Source organism: Piliocolobus tephrosceles, chromosome 11, assembly GCF_002776525.5.
Source record: "Piliocolobus tephrosceles isolate RC106 chromosome 11, ASM277652v3, whole genome shotgun sequence".
In the NCBI taxonomy this organism is placed as follows: Eukaryota; Metazoa; Chordata; class Mammalia; order Primates; family Cercopithecidae; genus Piliocolobus; species Piliocolobus tephrosceles.
Genome location: NC_045444.1, coordinates 122,161,269 through 122,177,389, shown reverse-complemented (window position 1 = coordinate 122,177,389; position 16,121 = coordinate 122,161,269). Strand labels below are relative to the sequence as shown.

At 47.5% G+C, this 16,121-nt stretch overlaps 1 protein-coding gene across 2 annotated transcripts in view; it reads right to left on the bottom strand.

Annotated features, from left to right (window-relative positions):
• The window catches only part of AGAP1 (ArfGAP with GTPase domain, ankyrin repeat and PH domain 1), a 630,727-nt gene that overhangs the window by 237,337 nt on the left and 377,269 nt on the right, over positions 1-16,121 (bottom strand). For both annotated transcript variants that reach the window (XM_023228734.3, XM_023228735.3), the window contains exon 10: positions 9,435-9,539. In XM_023228734.3, coding sequence (XP_023084502.1) covers positions 9,435-9,539 — 105 coding nt within the window. The remainder of the gene's footprint in view (positions 1-9,434; positions 9,540-16,121) is intronic.

Genomic DNA, 16,121 nt, shown 5'->3' with positions numbered 1-16,121 from the left:
AAAAAAAAAAAAAAAAAAAAAAAAAAAAAAAAAATTAACCTGCCTAGTCATGAAAAGAAGGAAAGCTCTTTAATAATTTTAAAGGAGGAAAACTTAAGAAGGAAAACTCCAGTATTGCAGGTCAGGAAGAAATGACAAAGCCACAGCTGTTTTAACCTGGGCACATGCAGAATGGAAAGGAATCTAAGAAGATTTTTTTTTTTTTTTCTGAGATGGAGTCTCACTCTGTTGCTGACGCTGGAGTACAGTGGCACCACATCAGCTCGCTGCAACCTCCGTCTCCTGGGTTCAAGGAATTCTCCTGCCTCAGCCTCCCAAGTAGCTGGGATTACAGGCACCCACCACCACACCCGGTTAGCTTTTATATTTTTCGTAGAGATGGGGTTTCACCATATTGGCCAGGCTGGTCTCGAACTCCTGACCTCAGGTGATCCAACCACCTCAGTCTCCCGAAGTGCTGGGATTACAGGTGTGATCCACCGCGCCTGGCCAGAAGGAGGTTTTTTAAAAGTCTGAGCAGTTCATGCACGTCAGCCAGGTATGGCCCGGAGGGGAGGAGTTTCACAGCTGCCAAACGACCTCCTGAGGAAGCCCAGACAGCCAGGATCAGAACTCAGGTGAGCTTTCCTGGACAGAGGCACCGTGAAGTCCTTGGCTTGACCGTGAGGCCACTGAGCTCATCCTTCCAGGTGCACTTAGGAATCCCACCGCACACATCTTTGTCAGCAGGAATTGCAGCCATGCACTCGATGGCCGTGCTCACGACACGGAAGATGAATAGGTGGCCACGCTGAAAACTGTGAAGCCCTGAGGTCCAAGTTCTTTCTCATTATGCCTCCATTTTTCTATCAAGGTGCTCCCTAAGGCTCACATTTAAGTCCACAGAAAGGGACTCTCAGGGTCTCAGAACAGGCTGCCCTCGATCCACCTCAACTGTGATCCAGCCAAGTGTCTGAAACCCTGAGACACTCATATATATTTTCCCCCAACAAAGTTAAGCAGTCAGGGCTTTTTAAAGGTCTTGGACACATACAATTTTTCAAAGACACAAACATGCAGACCACGGAGCAGCAGCATCAGCCAGCGTGCTTGCTTTGACCGTGTCAGTCTTATTTACATGTTTGGGGTTATCTTTGCGAAATGCCAAGTGGAGGTAAAGGAGCTGGTAGGGTGGTCAGTCCCGGAGGAAGTGTGACCAGGTCCCAGCTTGCCTGGGACTTCCCTGATTTTAGCTATGGCAGTCCGGCACCCTGGGAACCCCTCAGTCCTGCAGAAAACCAGGGCGTTTGGTCACCCCATGAAGGCAGTTTCATTCATTATTTGGTTGAGCTTTCTATGTGTTATCTAAACTGGGTTATAGGTTTCACTTAATAATAGCATCTTGAGAAAGAAAGATGAAATAATAGCATCTTGAGAAAGTTGAAATAACTGAAGCATTTTTTTTTTTTTTTGAGCTCCAGTTTTAGTCTTACCCCCAGTAGCTTCAACTTCAGGACAGTGTTTTCCTTAGAAATCCAACTAACTCCATTAGCTTTTGTTTGCTAAGAGCTTTTGGTGAAAGTTTTAGAGCTCGCACTCTTCAGAGTCTGAAGTGACTCGTTCTCATCATGCCTCCATTTTTCTCTCGAGGTGCTCCCCAAGGCTCACGTTTAAGTCCACAGACATTATTAAGTTTGAAGACAACGTCATCAAAACTTCCTACTCAGTGAAAGAACTCATTCTCCACGTTTCCAAAACGGACACCTTCCAGCCAGTTCCCAATGTCTACCTTCAAATGCACCCACTAGAACGGATGTAACCTGAGTGTCCGCAGCAGGGCACCTCTGTGTGACCCGAAAGCTATGCAGATGCTCCTGGACAGTCTGGGCAGCCCCCGCCTACTGTCAACCAGTGGCTGAACATTCTCTGCCAGCGAAGCAATGATGTGGACGCTGTAGGTTCATTCACCTCTCCCCACTCCGGCGCTGTCCTTGTTATCCTGCCCTACCACTGGCCTTTAGGAATAACCACAGCCAGGTGCAGTGGCTCACGCCTGTAATTACACACTTTGGGAGGCTCAAGCGGGTGGATCACTTGAGGTCAGGAGTTTGAGACCAGCTTGGGCAACATGGTGAAACCTTATCTCTACTAAAACAAAAAATTAGCCAGGTGTGGTGGTGCACGCCTGTAATCCCAGCTACTTGGGAGGCTGAGGCAGGAGAATCACTTGAACTCGGAGGTTGCAGTGAGCTGAGATTGTGCCACAGCACTCCAGCCTGGGGGACAGAGCAAGACTCTTTAAAATAAAATAAAATAAAATAAAATAAAATAAAATAAAATAAAATAAAATAAAATAACTACAGTGGAAATCTATCATCACTTCCTCCTGTGCCCATACCTCCTTCTCTCAACCTACAAAGCACAGAAGTGCAGGGACCCCATCATCCTGGGGCAGCCAGTGCTAACATGTCCTAACGCTTTGGGGAGGAGTTGAAGGAGGCTGGGAGATGTGGCTGTGGGTGATGGCTGGGGTCAAGACTTCATAGAATCCAAGCTGAGCACATCTGGGGCCTGGAGGTAGCACTGGCATAAAACTTCAGGGAGCTTTCTTAGTCTGAGTTGGCTCAATGTTTTGCTTATTTTCCCCTCTGATTTCCAGGGAAATTATCACATCCTATGATCCGGCTACTCCATAAGCAATTCTGTTCCGCTGCTTAGAAAGAGAGGTTCTCTCCTAAGAAAAAGTTTTAAGGTTTTCAACAACAGGAAACAGACCTGGGGAAAAAGATTTCCCTCCACAACTTCCATCTGTGGTGTAGGAAGGGTATGTAGATGTAGCTTATGTCCTAAGTAAAGGGCAGAGTGAGGCTGGGCTGTGTGTCAAAGGAACTAGGGATTGCTGGTCTCCTAACAATCTTTGTAAGGACTGAGCTGGGGGCTCAGGGCAAAAAAAACCCCACAAAAAAACCAAAAAAAAAAACCCAAACAAACAAACCGAGAAAGGTTTTCTTGTCATTCTGGGGGATGACAAGAACGGAAGGAGAAATGTGAAGCAATTCAGTGGGAAGGAAAGTGACATCCCAGGGCCACCATCCAGCTGAAGTCCCTCGTCATGATCTCCTGCACGTAGAAAGCTGCCCCCGTTCTGAGGGAGACACGCGGTCCCTGGGGATCAGTATTTGTGAGGTTCCCAGGCAGCCGACCCATTCCAGGTACATGTTCAGCCTCACACCAGCCCCACGGTGTCCTGCAATGCCAGGTGCCCCCAGTTTCATGACTGGCTGCTTTGTTCTGAAGCCACAGTTCCCAAGAGCAGGTCATCCTGCTGGGATTCCACAAGCTCAGCACATAACACGGCCACCTACCGACTGGCCAAGAGCTGGGTCTATTTTACAACACACCGATGTGTGGAAAACATCTGTCTGGGACTGATGCTTGAAGTTCGTGTCCAAAGGTGATCGATCTTTCACACAACCATGTCCGTGGACACTTGTGCAATCAGCAAACCATGTTCAGATACCTCAGGAATCGAACTCACCTCTTCAGGGAGATCTTTTTCTAAGGGCATCTAATGGAGACATTGAAAAACCCTCACCCAGACTTTTTAGCCAGGTTAGGAAACGGTCAGTCTCCCGCTTCCACAGTGTGCAAAGGAACTGAAAGCCGGGGCTCCCCACTGCTGGGGCTTCTTTCCCAAGTAAAGGTATGAGGATGCTGGCACTGCCGGGAGACTGCAGGAGCAGAGGCAGCCACAGGGAAGGCTGCGGTAGCGGGTGGCCGCTCCACCCGACAGCAACAAATGCTATACCTGCCTCTATCAACTCTTTTTCTTTTCTTTTCTTTTTTTTTTTAAAGACAGGGTCTTGTTCTGTCGCCCAAGCTGGAGTGCAGTGGCACGATCACAGCTCACTGTGCAGCCCTGACCTCCTGGCTCAAGTGATCCTCCTGACTCAGCCTCCGGGGTAGCTGGGACCACAGGTGTGCTCTACCATGCCTGGCTCTTTTTTTTATTTGTTGTAGAGATGGGGTCTCTCCATGTTGCCCAGGCTGGTCTATCAACTCAGCCCTTGCATGCCTGTCTTGTCTAGGGAGGACCTGTTGGGGAGCTTGCTGGGGAACTCAATTTGGTTGACTAATGCAGGAGCCGTGTGGAGCAGCCCTAGGAGGGCAGTTGAGCCTTCTAGACCCTCCTATCCCACACGGGTAGTCCTCTGACATTGGCCACTATGCCTGAGCATCCCTGTGTCACAGAGGGAGAAGGACAAGGCTGGTAAAGACCCTCGATTCCACCGTCTGGGTTTGATCCTAAAGAAAAAACAATCCTGAGATCCTGTTGAACTACCCCTTCCCCCACCCCCGCCCATAACCACATTGGCCTATAGAATTTAAACTTGACTCAGTTGTTTACTCTTGCTCCAACATTCCTTGTGTGGCAGACCCTCTCCCCAGATCCCTGAATTTAACATGATAAGCAAATGGAAGGAGGCTGCTGGTGGCACTAGGGTCCAGCCTCACGGGGACTGTGAGCAGCACACACGTGGACAGAAAATAAATGTCTGTGCTGGAAGGAAGAGGGCCTCACTGCCACAGGCAAGCGTTGGTGTTGATGGGCTGCTGCATGGCCCTACCTCATCTCTGTCTGAATCTGCCATATTTAATACAACTGCAGGCCTGGCGCTCTCAAGTCCCCACCCCATAATAGAAGTATTAGCTGATTAGAATCCTGTCTCCTCAAAAGCATGCTAGTTTCCTTTGTAGTCCACTAATTACCTGGGCTTCTTAAGTTAGTGGTATACACCAGGAGCTGGTACAGCAACCTCACTATTGATACTCGCTTACATCTTTGTAGAAAACTCTAAAAATATCTGATGGTTTGGCCGGGATTTTTTCCTGGGCTCTGTGGAAAAGAACGGGCTGTAGGCTGTGTTATATGAGAACAACGCAGGCCTCTGTTCCAGGGGCTCCTGCTCTGGGGCTTTTGCTCCGGGGGCTCCTGCAGAACCTGGGCCCCATCTGCCTTTCAGAGAAAAGGTGGATGAGAACCGTGTTCTTGGAAACCAGATAACATTTTCCTCTAGTGTAAGAGAGGGAGTTATTCTGGTCCACTGACAGGTTAACATCTACTTTTAATGACTTGATATAGGTCTACAGAGGCTGGCATAGGCCCGAATCCCAGAGAAGAGAAAAGGAAGCAGGTTCCCACGTTCAGACAATAGGGTGTTAGCAGGGAGAGGCTCCACTGCACGCTGTGGTCAGTAATAGAGCCAGGACCAACAGTAATGACTCTGACACCCAAACGCCACCAATCTTGGCAGCTTCCCCAGCACTTCACCACTTACGCCACCACTGCATGTGGCCAAGGACTCTCACAGTCCTTCTGGCGTAATACACCCTGGAGATAACCAAGGATGTGGGTGTCACAGTGTGGTCTGTGTTTAACTGAGATCATCTGGTTCTACAATCTTTTGAAATTTTCCAACTGAGATAACGGGGTCACTCTCACGGTGTAGAATTTTGGGACTTGAACTAGCAACACATTTGCACATTCTCAACTTTCTTATTAAGGAAAATCTGGATTTGGCTCATGGGTGTCCCATTGAATGCCTCTTCCCATTTTGAACAAAGACCACCAGACTAACTCAGCTGGTGTGGGTCAGCATGTCCCCTAACAACTCACAACAGAACAGACTCGTACGCACCTGTCAGAGAATACACCTGGAAGTCACTACCTCTCCACAATGTTATCCAATGCTTGGCTGTGAAAATGAAACCAGTGAAGGATTACATGGAAGGTCATGCAATCTCACCAGGCTCTAGTGATTCAAACCCATTCCTGGATTAAGCCCCTCCCCTAGGGAACTATGTAACTGCATCAAAAATTTCAGTTCCAAGGAGACTAGCATTAACAGGATTGCATCTGAAAATGACATTGCCTCGCCGGGCGCAGTGGCTTAAGCCGGTAATCACAGCACTTTGTGAGGCCAAGGCAGGTGGATCACGAGGTCAGGAGATTAAGACCATCCTGGTTAACAGAGTGAAACCTCGTCTCTACTGAAAATACGAAAATTAGCTGGGTGTGCTGGCGGGCGCCTGTAGTCCCAGCTACTCTGTAGGCTGAGGCAGGAGAATGGCGTGAACCCGGGAGGCGGAGCTTGCAGTGAGCCGAGATCATGCCACTGCACTCCAACCCTGGGCGATAGAGCGAGACTCCATCTCACAAAAAAAAAAAAAAAAAAAAAAAGAAAAGAAAAGAAAATGACATTGGCTCTTGCTTGTTATACAATTATACAATAAAGCCCCACTGTGCCCCTCTTCTGTACTCCAATAATATCCATGCATACTTATGAATGAAGGCGAAAGGATGGAATTGGCAAACACTGAGGGACATGAAAAGAAAAAGCCTGTGGATAGGAGAACTTCTGAAGAACTGGTTATGATTCTATACTCAAGAGGTTGGATGAAAAGCAAACAGGCTTTAGGCCTCCTAAGGGAATCTTCTGATACGTATCGTTGTTACCACACCTGCCCCTTGGCAAGAAGCAGCAAACATCCCTTCCACTGAGCCTGGGCTCAGCAGTGAGCATAGGTTGACTGGAAATGTATCATTCATCAGCTCTCACTTTTTACTGGTCAGTGAGTCTTACCAAGAATGATATTTTGATTGCACTTCTCTAACTTACATAAAGCAACTGGTTCAATAGTTAGACCTCTGCTCTCTGACAGGGTCCGTAGGAGGAGCTAAGCCAGCAACAGGGCAGCCCCGCCGCTGCTGATGGAGCAGCTTTGCAGAGAGAACGAGGGAAGATCCGGTGCCTTGCTGTTGTTCTGACGGATGGAAGCTGGGTGTGCAGCAGAGACCTGCAGAACTGGAGACCTAGATGGGGTGGTCCTGGAGAGATGCCAACCTGGTTCCAGGTGGGCCTCATGGAACAGGTATTACATCTCTCTGATTTGAGGGCCCCCTGGAGAACCAGTCTGACTATATTCCAAAACTGAACTAGTGGGTCACTGAGCACAGAGGAATTTCCTTACTACAATAAAGAATATCTATGTAAGAATCTATCCTTATCTATATCTTGAACCCCCTGAATAGTAACACATGGGAAGTGCTCTCAGTAACAGCAGAAACCAGAGATGCTGATGGAACACCTGCTTTGCTGCGTGGTTCTGAAAGATGTAGCTACTGCTAAAAGATGAGGAGACAAGGGCAACTCAGGCCAGCAAGTGAATTCGGCATCGAGGTTACTATGTGCTACCTATCAAATTAGGAAAAGCTATTCTTTCTGAAGGTAGATGTTCTTGAGAGGGCAGAGAAAAGGCCAGATGGGACAAATTAATACAACCTTTCTGGGAATTTGACAACATACACCAAAACCATGAAAGCACACGTAACTCTTCAACGCAGGAAGCCGACTGCTAGGAATTTATCCTAGGCAAGGCAAATGGACAAGGGGACAGAGAGAGAAACAGAGGAACGCTGATTAGAGTTCTTTATGATAGTGAAAAACTGAAACTAAATTTATTTGAGAAGGTTCATTTTTCAGATACCGTGGGATCAATGAAGGCATATCCACACAGTGGAATATTATATAATCATTAAAAATGGTGGTGTACAAGTACATTTCTTGACATGAAAATATCTACCATTAGTGAGGAAGGCAGGCTGTGGGCAGTGTATACACAATGGCCACGTGTTTGTGGAAGGAAAAGGCATATATACATAGAAAGAGCTGGGAGTATGCACCCTAAAATGTTAAGTCAGGTTCCCTAAGGTGGTATTTTAGGAATAATATTAATTTTCTTCAATATGCTTTTTCTAACTTCTCATCAATAACTGTGTCATTTTATAAAGCATTTCCAATTTTTAAAAATTAATAGCTTAGCTGGGTGTCATGGCTCATGACTGTAATCCTAGCACATTGGGAAGGCGAGGTTAGGCAGATTGCTTGAGGCCAAGAATTCAAAACTAGCCTGGGCAACATAGGGAGACCCAATCTCTACCAAAAACTACAAAACATACTGCTGCTGCTGCTACTATTACCACTAGCCTCACACAGTGATAGAAAGTTGTCCTTTGTATCTGTGGATTCTGAATGTGCAGATTCAATCAATTGTGGATTAAAAATATTCAAAAGACGGCCAGGTGTGGTGGCTCATACCTGTAATCCCAGCATTTTGGGAGGCCGACACAGGCAGATTTCTTGAGGTCAGGAGTTCGAGACCAGCCTGGCCAACGTGGTGAAACCACGCCTCTACTAAAAGTACAAAAAAATTTAGCTGGGTGTGGTGGCAGGCACCTGTAATTCTAGCTATTTGGGAGGCCGAGGCAGGAGAATCGCTTGAACCCAGGAGAGAGAGGTTGCAGTGAGCCAGGATTGCACCACCGCACTCCAGCCTGGGAGACACAGCGAGATTCCTCTCAAAAAAAAAAAAAAAAAAAAAAAAAAAACAGTGAAAAATAACTAATACAACAGTGAAAAAGCATACAAATAAAAAACAACAGTATAGCAACTATTTACAGATAATTTACATTGTATTACATATTATAAGTAATCCAGAGATGACTTAAAAGTATAGAGGAGGATGCGCTCAGGTTATACGCAGATACTATACCATTTTATGCAAGGGACTCGAGCCTCATGGATTCTGGTATTCGAGGCAGATCCCAGAGTCCATCCCCCACAGATACTGAGGGACAATGGAATAGAAGGACTGACTTCCACCATATATTCTAATCTACACATTTCTCTACATTAAGTAAGAGTTATGGAATGTATTGCTAGGAAACTAGAATTAACACCCCAACTTTAAATTTTATCAAGGGTAGAGTGTCTGCATTTTTTGTATTTTATCAATGGGTAGAATGTCTGCATTTCTTCCCCAAGAATAAAGTTAATTTTGTTTATAAATCTATCTTACACACCACCAGTATAACAAACTCATATATAACACAAACTTACATATAACACAAAGAGAAAAGTTTCTTTCGCCTAATGAACTGGAATGTGTTATCTGACAGTAAAAGCTGAGTCATGAATTGCATTTAGCTTCCGATTTTTGTTCACAGCTTTTCAAAGCTAAATCCTGGGTTCAATTGTGATTGTTTCCTTCATTCTCGATTTTCAGATACATCACTCTTCTCTCCTTTCTCTTTTCTTCTTGCCCCTGTCTTTTTACTCTCATCTAACATTTTACTTCATCTGTGCCTTTTATTGTAATTCTTTGTAGAATTGGAAAGCCGCAGATTGACTGGCAGGGAGGGGAAGAGAGAGAAAGACATATGGTCTAGTGGAGTGCGAGGGACAGTGTTATTTATCTCACAGTTGAGCAGGAGACCAAATACGAACTTTCACTTCAAACAGAGACAAGAGGCTGGGCTGCTGGTAGGTCCCCCTTCCCTACGGTGTTTAGTTGAGGTCTGCAGCTGTTAATTGCTCCGAGGGGGCCATACTCACATGTAAACTGGGGTGATAGGTCAGCACGCCATTGTCACAAAGGGTGACATATTTCTTTTTCCACTCTTTATTCAACGATTTGCCACTTCGCTTCAACAGCATGCCCTGCAAGGGAAAAAGAGCCAAACAGAAAGTCTAACGTAAATAAAAAAAAAAAAGAAAAACCAGGTACACAGGCAACGCATACATTCAAAACACGTGTGTGTGTGCAGAACTTCGCTCTGTGATGCTGGCGAATACTAACAGATGTGCCATTAGTTCAACAAATACGACACAAACACAGGGAGGCGTGCTACACTCAGATCTTTTGGATAATTAACTGCTAAACACACAGGAAACACCTAAAGGTATAATGTTTTAAAGAAAGAAACCTCAGGCTGGGCACAGTGTAGGGATCATTTGAGCCCGGGAGTTCGAGACCAGCCTGGGCAAGATGCTGACACCCCCATCTCTAAACAAATAATAAACAAACAAACAAATAAATAAATAAATAACTAAAATTAGCTGGGCATGGTGGTGTGCTTCTGTAAACCCAGTTACTTGGGGGGCTGAGGTGGGAGGATCCCTTGAGCCCAGGAGGTTGAGGTGGCAGTGAGTTATGATTGTACCACCGTACTCCAGCCTGAGTGACAAAGCGAGACCTTGTGAAAGAAAGAGAGAGGGGAGAGGAGAGACAGAGAGGAAAAGAAAGAACAAACTAAAAAAACTGCATTGGCCGGGTGCAGTGGCTCAAGCCTGTAATCCCAGCACTTTGGGAGGCCGAGACGGGTGGATCCCGAGGTCAGGAAATTGAGACCATCCTGGCTAACCCGGTGAAACCCCGTCTCTACTGAAAAATACGAAAAACTAGCTGGGCGAGGGGTGGGTGCCTGTAGTTCGAGCTACTCGGGAGGCTGAGGCAGGAGAATGGTGTAAACCCGGGAGGCGGAGCTTGCAGTGAGCCGAGATCGCGTCACTGCCCCCAAGCCTGGGTGACAGAGCGAGACTCCGTCTCAAAAAACAAAACAAAACAAAATCAAAACTGCATTAACTGGGCCAGGCGCAGTGGCTCACGCCTGTAATCCCAGCACTTTGGGAGGCTGAGGCGGGCAGATCACCTGAGGTCAGGAGTTTGAGACCAGCCTGGCCAACCATGGCCAATACTGGCGAAACCCTGTCTCTACTAAAAATATAAAAATTAGCTGGGCGTAGTGGTGGGCACCTATAATCCCAGCTACTCAGGGAGGCTGAGGCAGGAGAATTGCTTGAACCCAGGAGGCACAGGTTGCAGTGAGCTGAGATCCCGCCACTGCACTCCAGCCTGTGCTATAGCAGGAGACTCTGCCAAAAAACAAACCAACCAACCAACCAGCGGGCTTGGAGCGGGATGGCACTGATTGTTTTAAGAAAATAGCAGACAGCCGGGCACGGTGGCTCAAGCCTGTAATCCCAGCACTTTGGGAGGCCGAGGCGGGTGGATCACAAGGTCAGGAGATCAAGACCACCCTGGCTAACACGGTGAAACCCCGTCTCTACTAAAAAATACAAAAAAACTAGCTGGGCGAGGTGGTGGGCACCTGTAGTCCCAGCTACTCGGGAAGCTGAGGCAGGAGAATGGCGTAAACCCGGGAGGCGGAGCTTGCAGTGAGCCGAGATCCAACCACTGCACTCCAGTCTGGGCGACAGAGCGAGACTCCGTCTCAAAAAAAAAAAAAAAAAAAAAAAAAGAAAATGGCAGACAAAGCAGACATGGGGGAATTGCCAGCTTTGATGGGGCCAAGCTGAAGAAAACAGAGACGCAGGAGAAGAACACCCTGCCGACCAGAGACCATTGGGCTGAAGCGGAGTGAAATTTCCTAAGAGCCTGGAGGATTTCCTGCCCTCGTCATCCCTGAGACCCCAGTCGTGGTGTGGAGGAAGAGCCACCTGTAAGATGGACACGAGCCGCAAGCCGCACTGTGAACCTGGGCACCCCGCGCCGATGCCACCGGCCTGTGGGTCTCTGAAGGAACCACTCCCAATCAGACTGCCAAATTCTCCGGTTGGCCCCGGGACATTATAGAAAATTATTTCTATGAATAATGAAAATAAAACACACCTCGTGGCCAAGAAAACACCAAAAAACAAAACACAACAAAACCCACGAAAAACCCCAGAAAAATCCAAACTGCATTAACTGTATTCTCACTTTAGATTTGTAAAGAGGAATTTTTTTTTACAGTTTCCTTCATTTCAGATTTTTTATTAAAACCAAAATTCCACTGGCAAATTTCAGTAACAATATTTAATAGACGAATCCCATGTAATTGACTCTAATTCACTTTTAATGAAATCATATTAGGCCTCCTTGAAAACCACTCAGAATCTGAAACCAACACATTTTTGAAGCCATGTTTAATCCAGTTTTCTTAAACGGTTGCTGAGAATTTCTTCTTGTGTTAACACCAATTCCGAAAAAGCCTTGCTCTATCTTTACAGGTTTGTTAACTTCCTTTGTTAAGGAAGCCGATGGCCAACACTTAGCCTGGGCAGGCCCAGCACCTTGAGCTGGGGTTCTCTCTTCAGCCTGGGCTCCATGCCTGTCCAGCTCAGTCCCTTTCAACCACAGCGTTCACGTCGGGAGTCTCTGTCTTCCTCCCTTCTCATCTTACTCTGCTCCATGTTAACCAAGAAAAATGAGAGAATCTCTTTACTTCCTCTTCCGTTATCCTTTTATAAACTTATGTAACCTTAATGGGACTGAGAAAGCGTAAGACTCAGGCCAATTCACCTGGACTGAGGCAGAAGGAAAGTTATGAGTTTTGAAATACAAGAAGACACTCTGAGAAAGCCGAGATGCCCCACGAGTCACCTCCGGAACATTTCCCAGTCTCCACTGACCTCCTAAACTCTGCTATCTTTCAAGAATCACAATATGAGAATGAATTAAGTACTATTATGGGATATAATTGAGTTCAATTTCCCATTCATTACCAGTACTGCGACAATACTGTTTTTTATTTCCTAAATTGTAACCAAGTTTCGCAAACATAATGAAGTATGGGCCAGCTTGGGGCTCCAACCACCACTAGACATTGTTGCTTAAGGGAAAACATCTGAGTTTGAAATGACTTTGGAAGATGATTTCGTTGCAAGTTCTTACTCACGGAAACATGGCAAAATGTGGCACACCTTGATTTCTTGGAATCTAAATCACTATAAACCAAATACGGAACTGAGACCAATCAACTGAAGGAACCAAGTCCACGGGAAAATGCTACTAAGTTGCAAACCACGACAATAAGAGCTTCCTCGCAGGCAGGAATTACAGGAGGGGGCAGTCACCACTAGTGACGCAGTAATAAATAAGCAATTGCTTTAACTCATGAGAGAACCCTCTCCAGTGGGATTCCCGAGGATTTTAAAACTTAGCATAACAAAGCCTCACTCAAGGTCCTTTTTTTTTTTTTTTTTGAGACGGAGTCTCCCTCTGCCGCCCAGGCTGGAGTGCAGTGGCGCGATCTCAGCTCACTGCAACCTCCGCCTCCCAGGTTCAAGTGATGCTCCTGCCTCAGCCTCCCGAATAGCTGGGATTACAGGCACGTGCCACCATGCCTGGCTAAATTTTTTTCTTTTTTCTTTTTTGTATTTTTAGTAGAAACGGGGTTTCACCATGTTAGCCAGGCTGATCTTGAACTCTTGACCTCAGGTGATCCACCTGCCTCAGCCTCCCAAAGTGCTGGGATTACAGGCATGAGCCACTGCGCCCAGCCCTCAGTCAAGTTCTCCAGTGGGCTCCCATTTTTCCGTCATTCATTTCAGATGGAATTCAAACAATGACAGGTCTCTGGTGTCACCAGAAGATTACAGATGCTCCCGGCTTCATTCACAAAGCTTTGTCCCTTCCCACTCAGACAAACGCTGGCCACGGCGCACGCCCCTGGGGCTCCATGCAGATGGACTTGCACCACTCTTCTGGCTGGCGTGTGGGGAGTGCTTTCGCGAGCAAATCATATCCTCAAAATTGTCCCACCGCAGTGAAGGCTACGAGGACTTATTTGTTAGGAAAAAGGGGGAAACAGTCTAATCGGGAGGCATGTGAAGACATGATTTCATAGCTTTCTGAAGAACTAAACTAGGCTGAATTAAAACTTTTTTTTAAATTAAAAAAAAAAAAAGGCTGGAGTGCAGTGATGCCATCATAGCTTCTTGTGGCCTTGAACTCTTGGGCTCAAGTGATCCTCCCTCCTTCCTCCTGAGTAGCTTGGGATTACAGGTGTGTGCCATCCTGTTTGGCTAATTTTTTTATTTTTGTTTTTTGTAAAGATATGGTCTCGCTGTATTGCCCAGGTTGGAGTGCAGCACACTGATGCAATTACAGCTCACTGCAACCTCGAACTTTCTGGCTCAAGCAATCCTCCTGTCCCGGTCTCCTCCGAGTAGCTAGGACTACACATACGTGCCACCATGTCTGTCTAATTTTTTATTTTACTTTTTGTAGAGACAGGGTCTCACCATCTTGTCCAGGCTGGTCTCAAACTCCTGGGCTCAAGCAATCCTCCCACCTTGGCTTCCCAAAGGTGCTGGGGTAACAGTGAAGTGAGCCACTGTGCCTCGCTTAGGTCTTCAGAAAGTGCTGGATGCCAGGGAGTGAGCCACTGCACCTGGCCTAGGCTGATTTTCTTTTGATCCTAGGAAAACTCTTAATAAACTTAAGAGCTTATTAAATAAATAAACTTAACTTAAACTCTACGTCTTGCCAGGGAGGATAATCTTGGATTACAGGCACTATTCAAATGCTGCGTAAGTCGGCAGGACTACGGAATACCCTGGCCTCTTAGGAGTCGTATTTCTGCCTTCCAGCCTCGGCCCCAGTTGGGTTTATTATATGACACCCCCCCCCCCGCCCCAAGAACTGCTGTGGAGACGAAGAGCCACTTGGCTGCCCCGCTTGTCACGTCATGGCTGTGGTCCAGCTGGGCTGGGGCAGGTGCGCTTTTCTTTCGGTGGCTGGAGCACTACCCCACGCTCAGCCTGGCTGTGCAGTCGTGTCCCCTGACTCCCCTGCTCCCCAAAGGAACAGGTCAGGGGCGGCAAAGCTATGGAAGCCATGGCTCCCTGAAAGCCAGGACTCTGAGTTACACAGGGCAAGTGTCTTGTTAGCTAACGGAACGTGGCAGGGCCAGCCCTCCTGCCCGCTTCACTCCTGCCAGGACACTGGGCTGCTGGGCTGCCAAAGTCTCCCGTTCCTACTGATGGGCGGTGACCTGCTCCCCACACAGAACCTCTGGGTGTTCCAGCCACTGCCCAGCCCAGCACTTTTGGTTTTGAACTTCAGCTCCCCCTTCCAAAGCACAAACACCAAGGGGCGGCTGCTCAGGATCCCTCTGGCAGGCACCTCTGTCACCTGAGTCCCTTGTAGGGAGAGAAGTGAGACTTCATGACAACTCGCATTTTATCTTCCCGCTGCACCCCACAGTTTACAGAGGGTATCCCCAATTCCCAAGACATTCTGATTCAGTCAAGGAACATGAGCAGACAGGAGCTCCGCTTCACTCCCAAATTCCCACTGAAACAAAACGTGAGCTCGGAGTGAGAGCAGATGAGCAAATATTTCCCCTGAGAGTGCACGTGGCTCCAGAGGAAGTAGTTTCTGTTTGCTAAATCCAGGAGCAGCCTGAGAAGGTCTCGACCCTGAGTGTCTTCAAGGAAAGCAGAACAGGACAAGAAATCTTAACCCGACTAGCAAATTCCAGGAACGGGGTAAGGCTGCTGGAAACTGGAGGTCAGATCCGCTTGGCAAGGAGGAGTACACAGGTTACACCGAACCTGCTGCAGGCCAGCTGCACATGCGCACGGTGTTTGTGACTTTTGGCCAAGAGTCACTGGGGGTGGATGGAGCCCCCCGGCCTCCCATGGATCTAAGGATCCAGCAGTCACAGCACCCATACTCTCCATCTGACATGGGGAGCGTGGCCTGAGGGACAGCGGTGTGCAGAGGCCACACTATCGGGTTTCCGCGGGCACCGTGGACCCTTCTCTCAAACCAGCGGGCTACCCTCAGCCCCACTTCCTGCCTGGCCCTGGAGGTGCCTGAATGTCTGGGCCCTGCCACAGGTGACTAGGGTGGAGGAAGGAAGGGGTTATCTGATTTGCATTAGGAAAGATTCCCCTGGTGAGGAGTTGGCAAGATGGAAGCGCTTTCCGGCTCAAAGTGTGGCCCACTTTGGAGCAGCGGTTGGGTCTACTCGAGAGGGGAGGAATCAATCCCAATGTAACAAGATCCCCAGACGGGCTGAGCAAATTTGAGACACATTGGAAACCTGTCATTTTCTCTGGAACCATAATTTCTCCAAGAGAATTTTTAAAATTTTGAGTGTATATTAATCACTATCTAAAAAGTGATCCAAAACCACCACTGGATTCCACCACCCGCGCTGGCATCTCTCACTTCCTGGGTCACGAGTTGCGCTAAGGGGGAGAGCACCGAGGGAGACGCAACATGTAAATCACTCACTCCGAGAACAAGTCAGCCCCCGGGGAAGGCACCGCATGCTGTACACAAAACGATTTCTCAGTATGAAAGCAGGAAAGGAAGAGGCTGGCGTCACCACGTGATACAGTCACGAGGCAGCTGAAACCAAAGGAGCCTGCACTGCAACCGACATCCCTTAACCCCTGGCATGGAAGGCCGCCATTTTGTTTCAGCAAAACATCATCATCCTTATC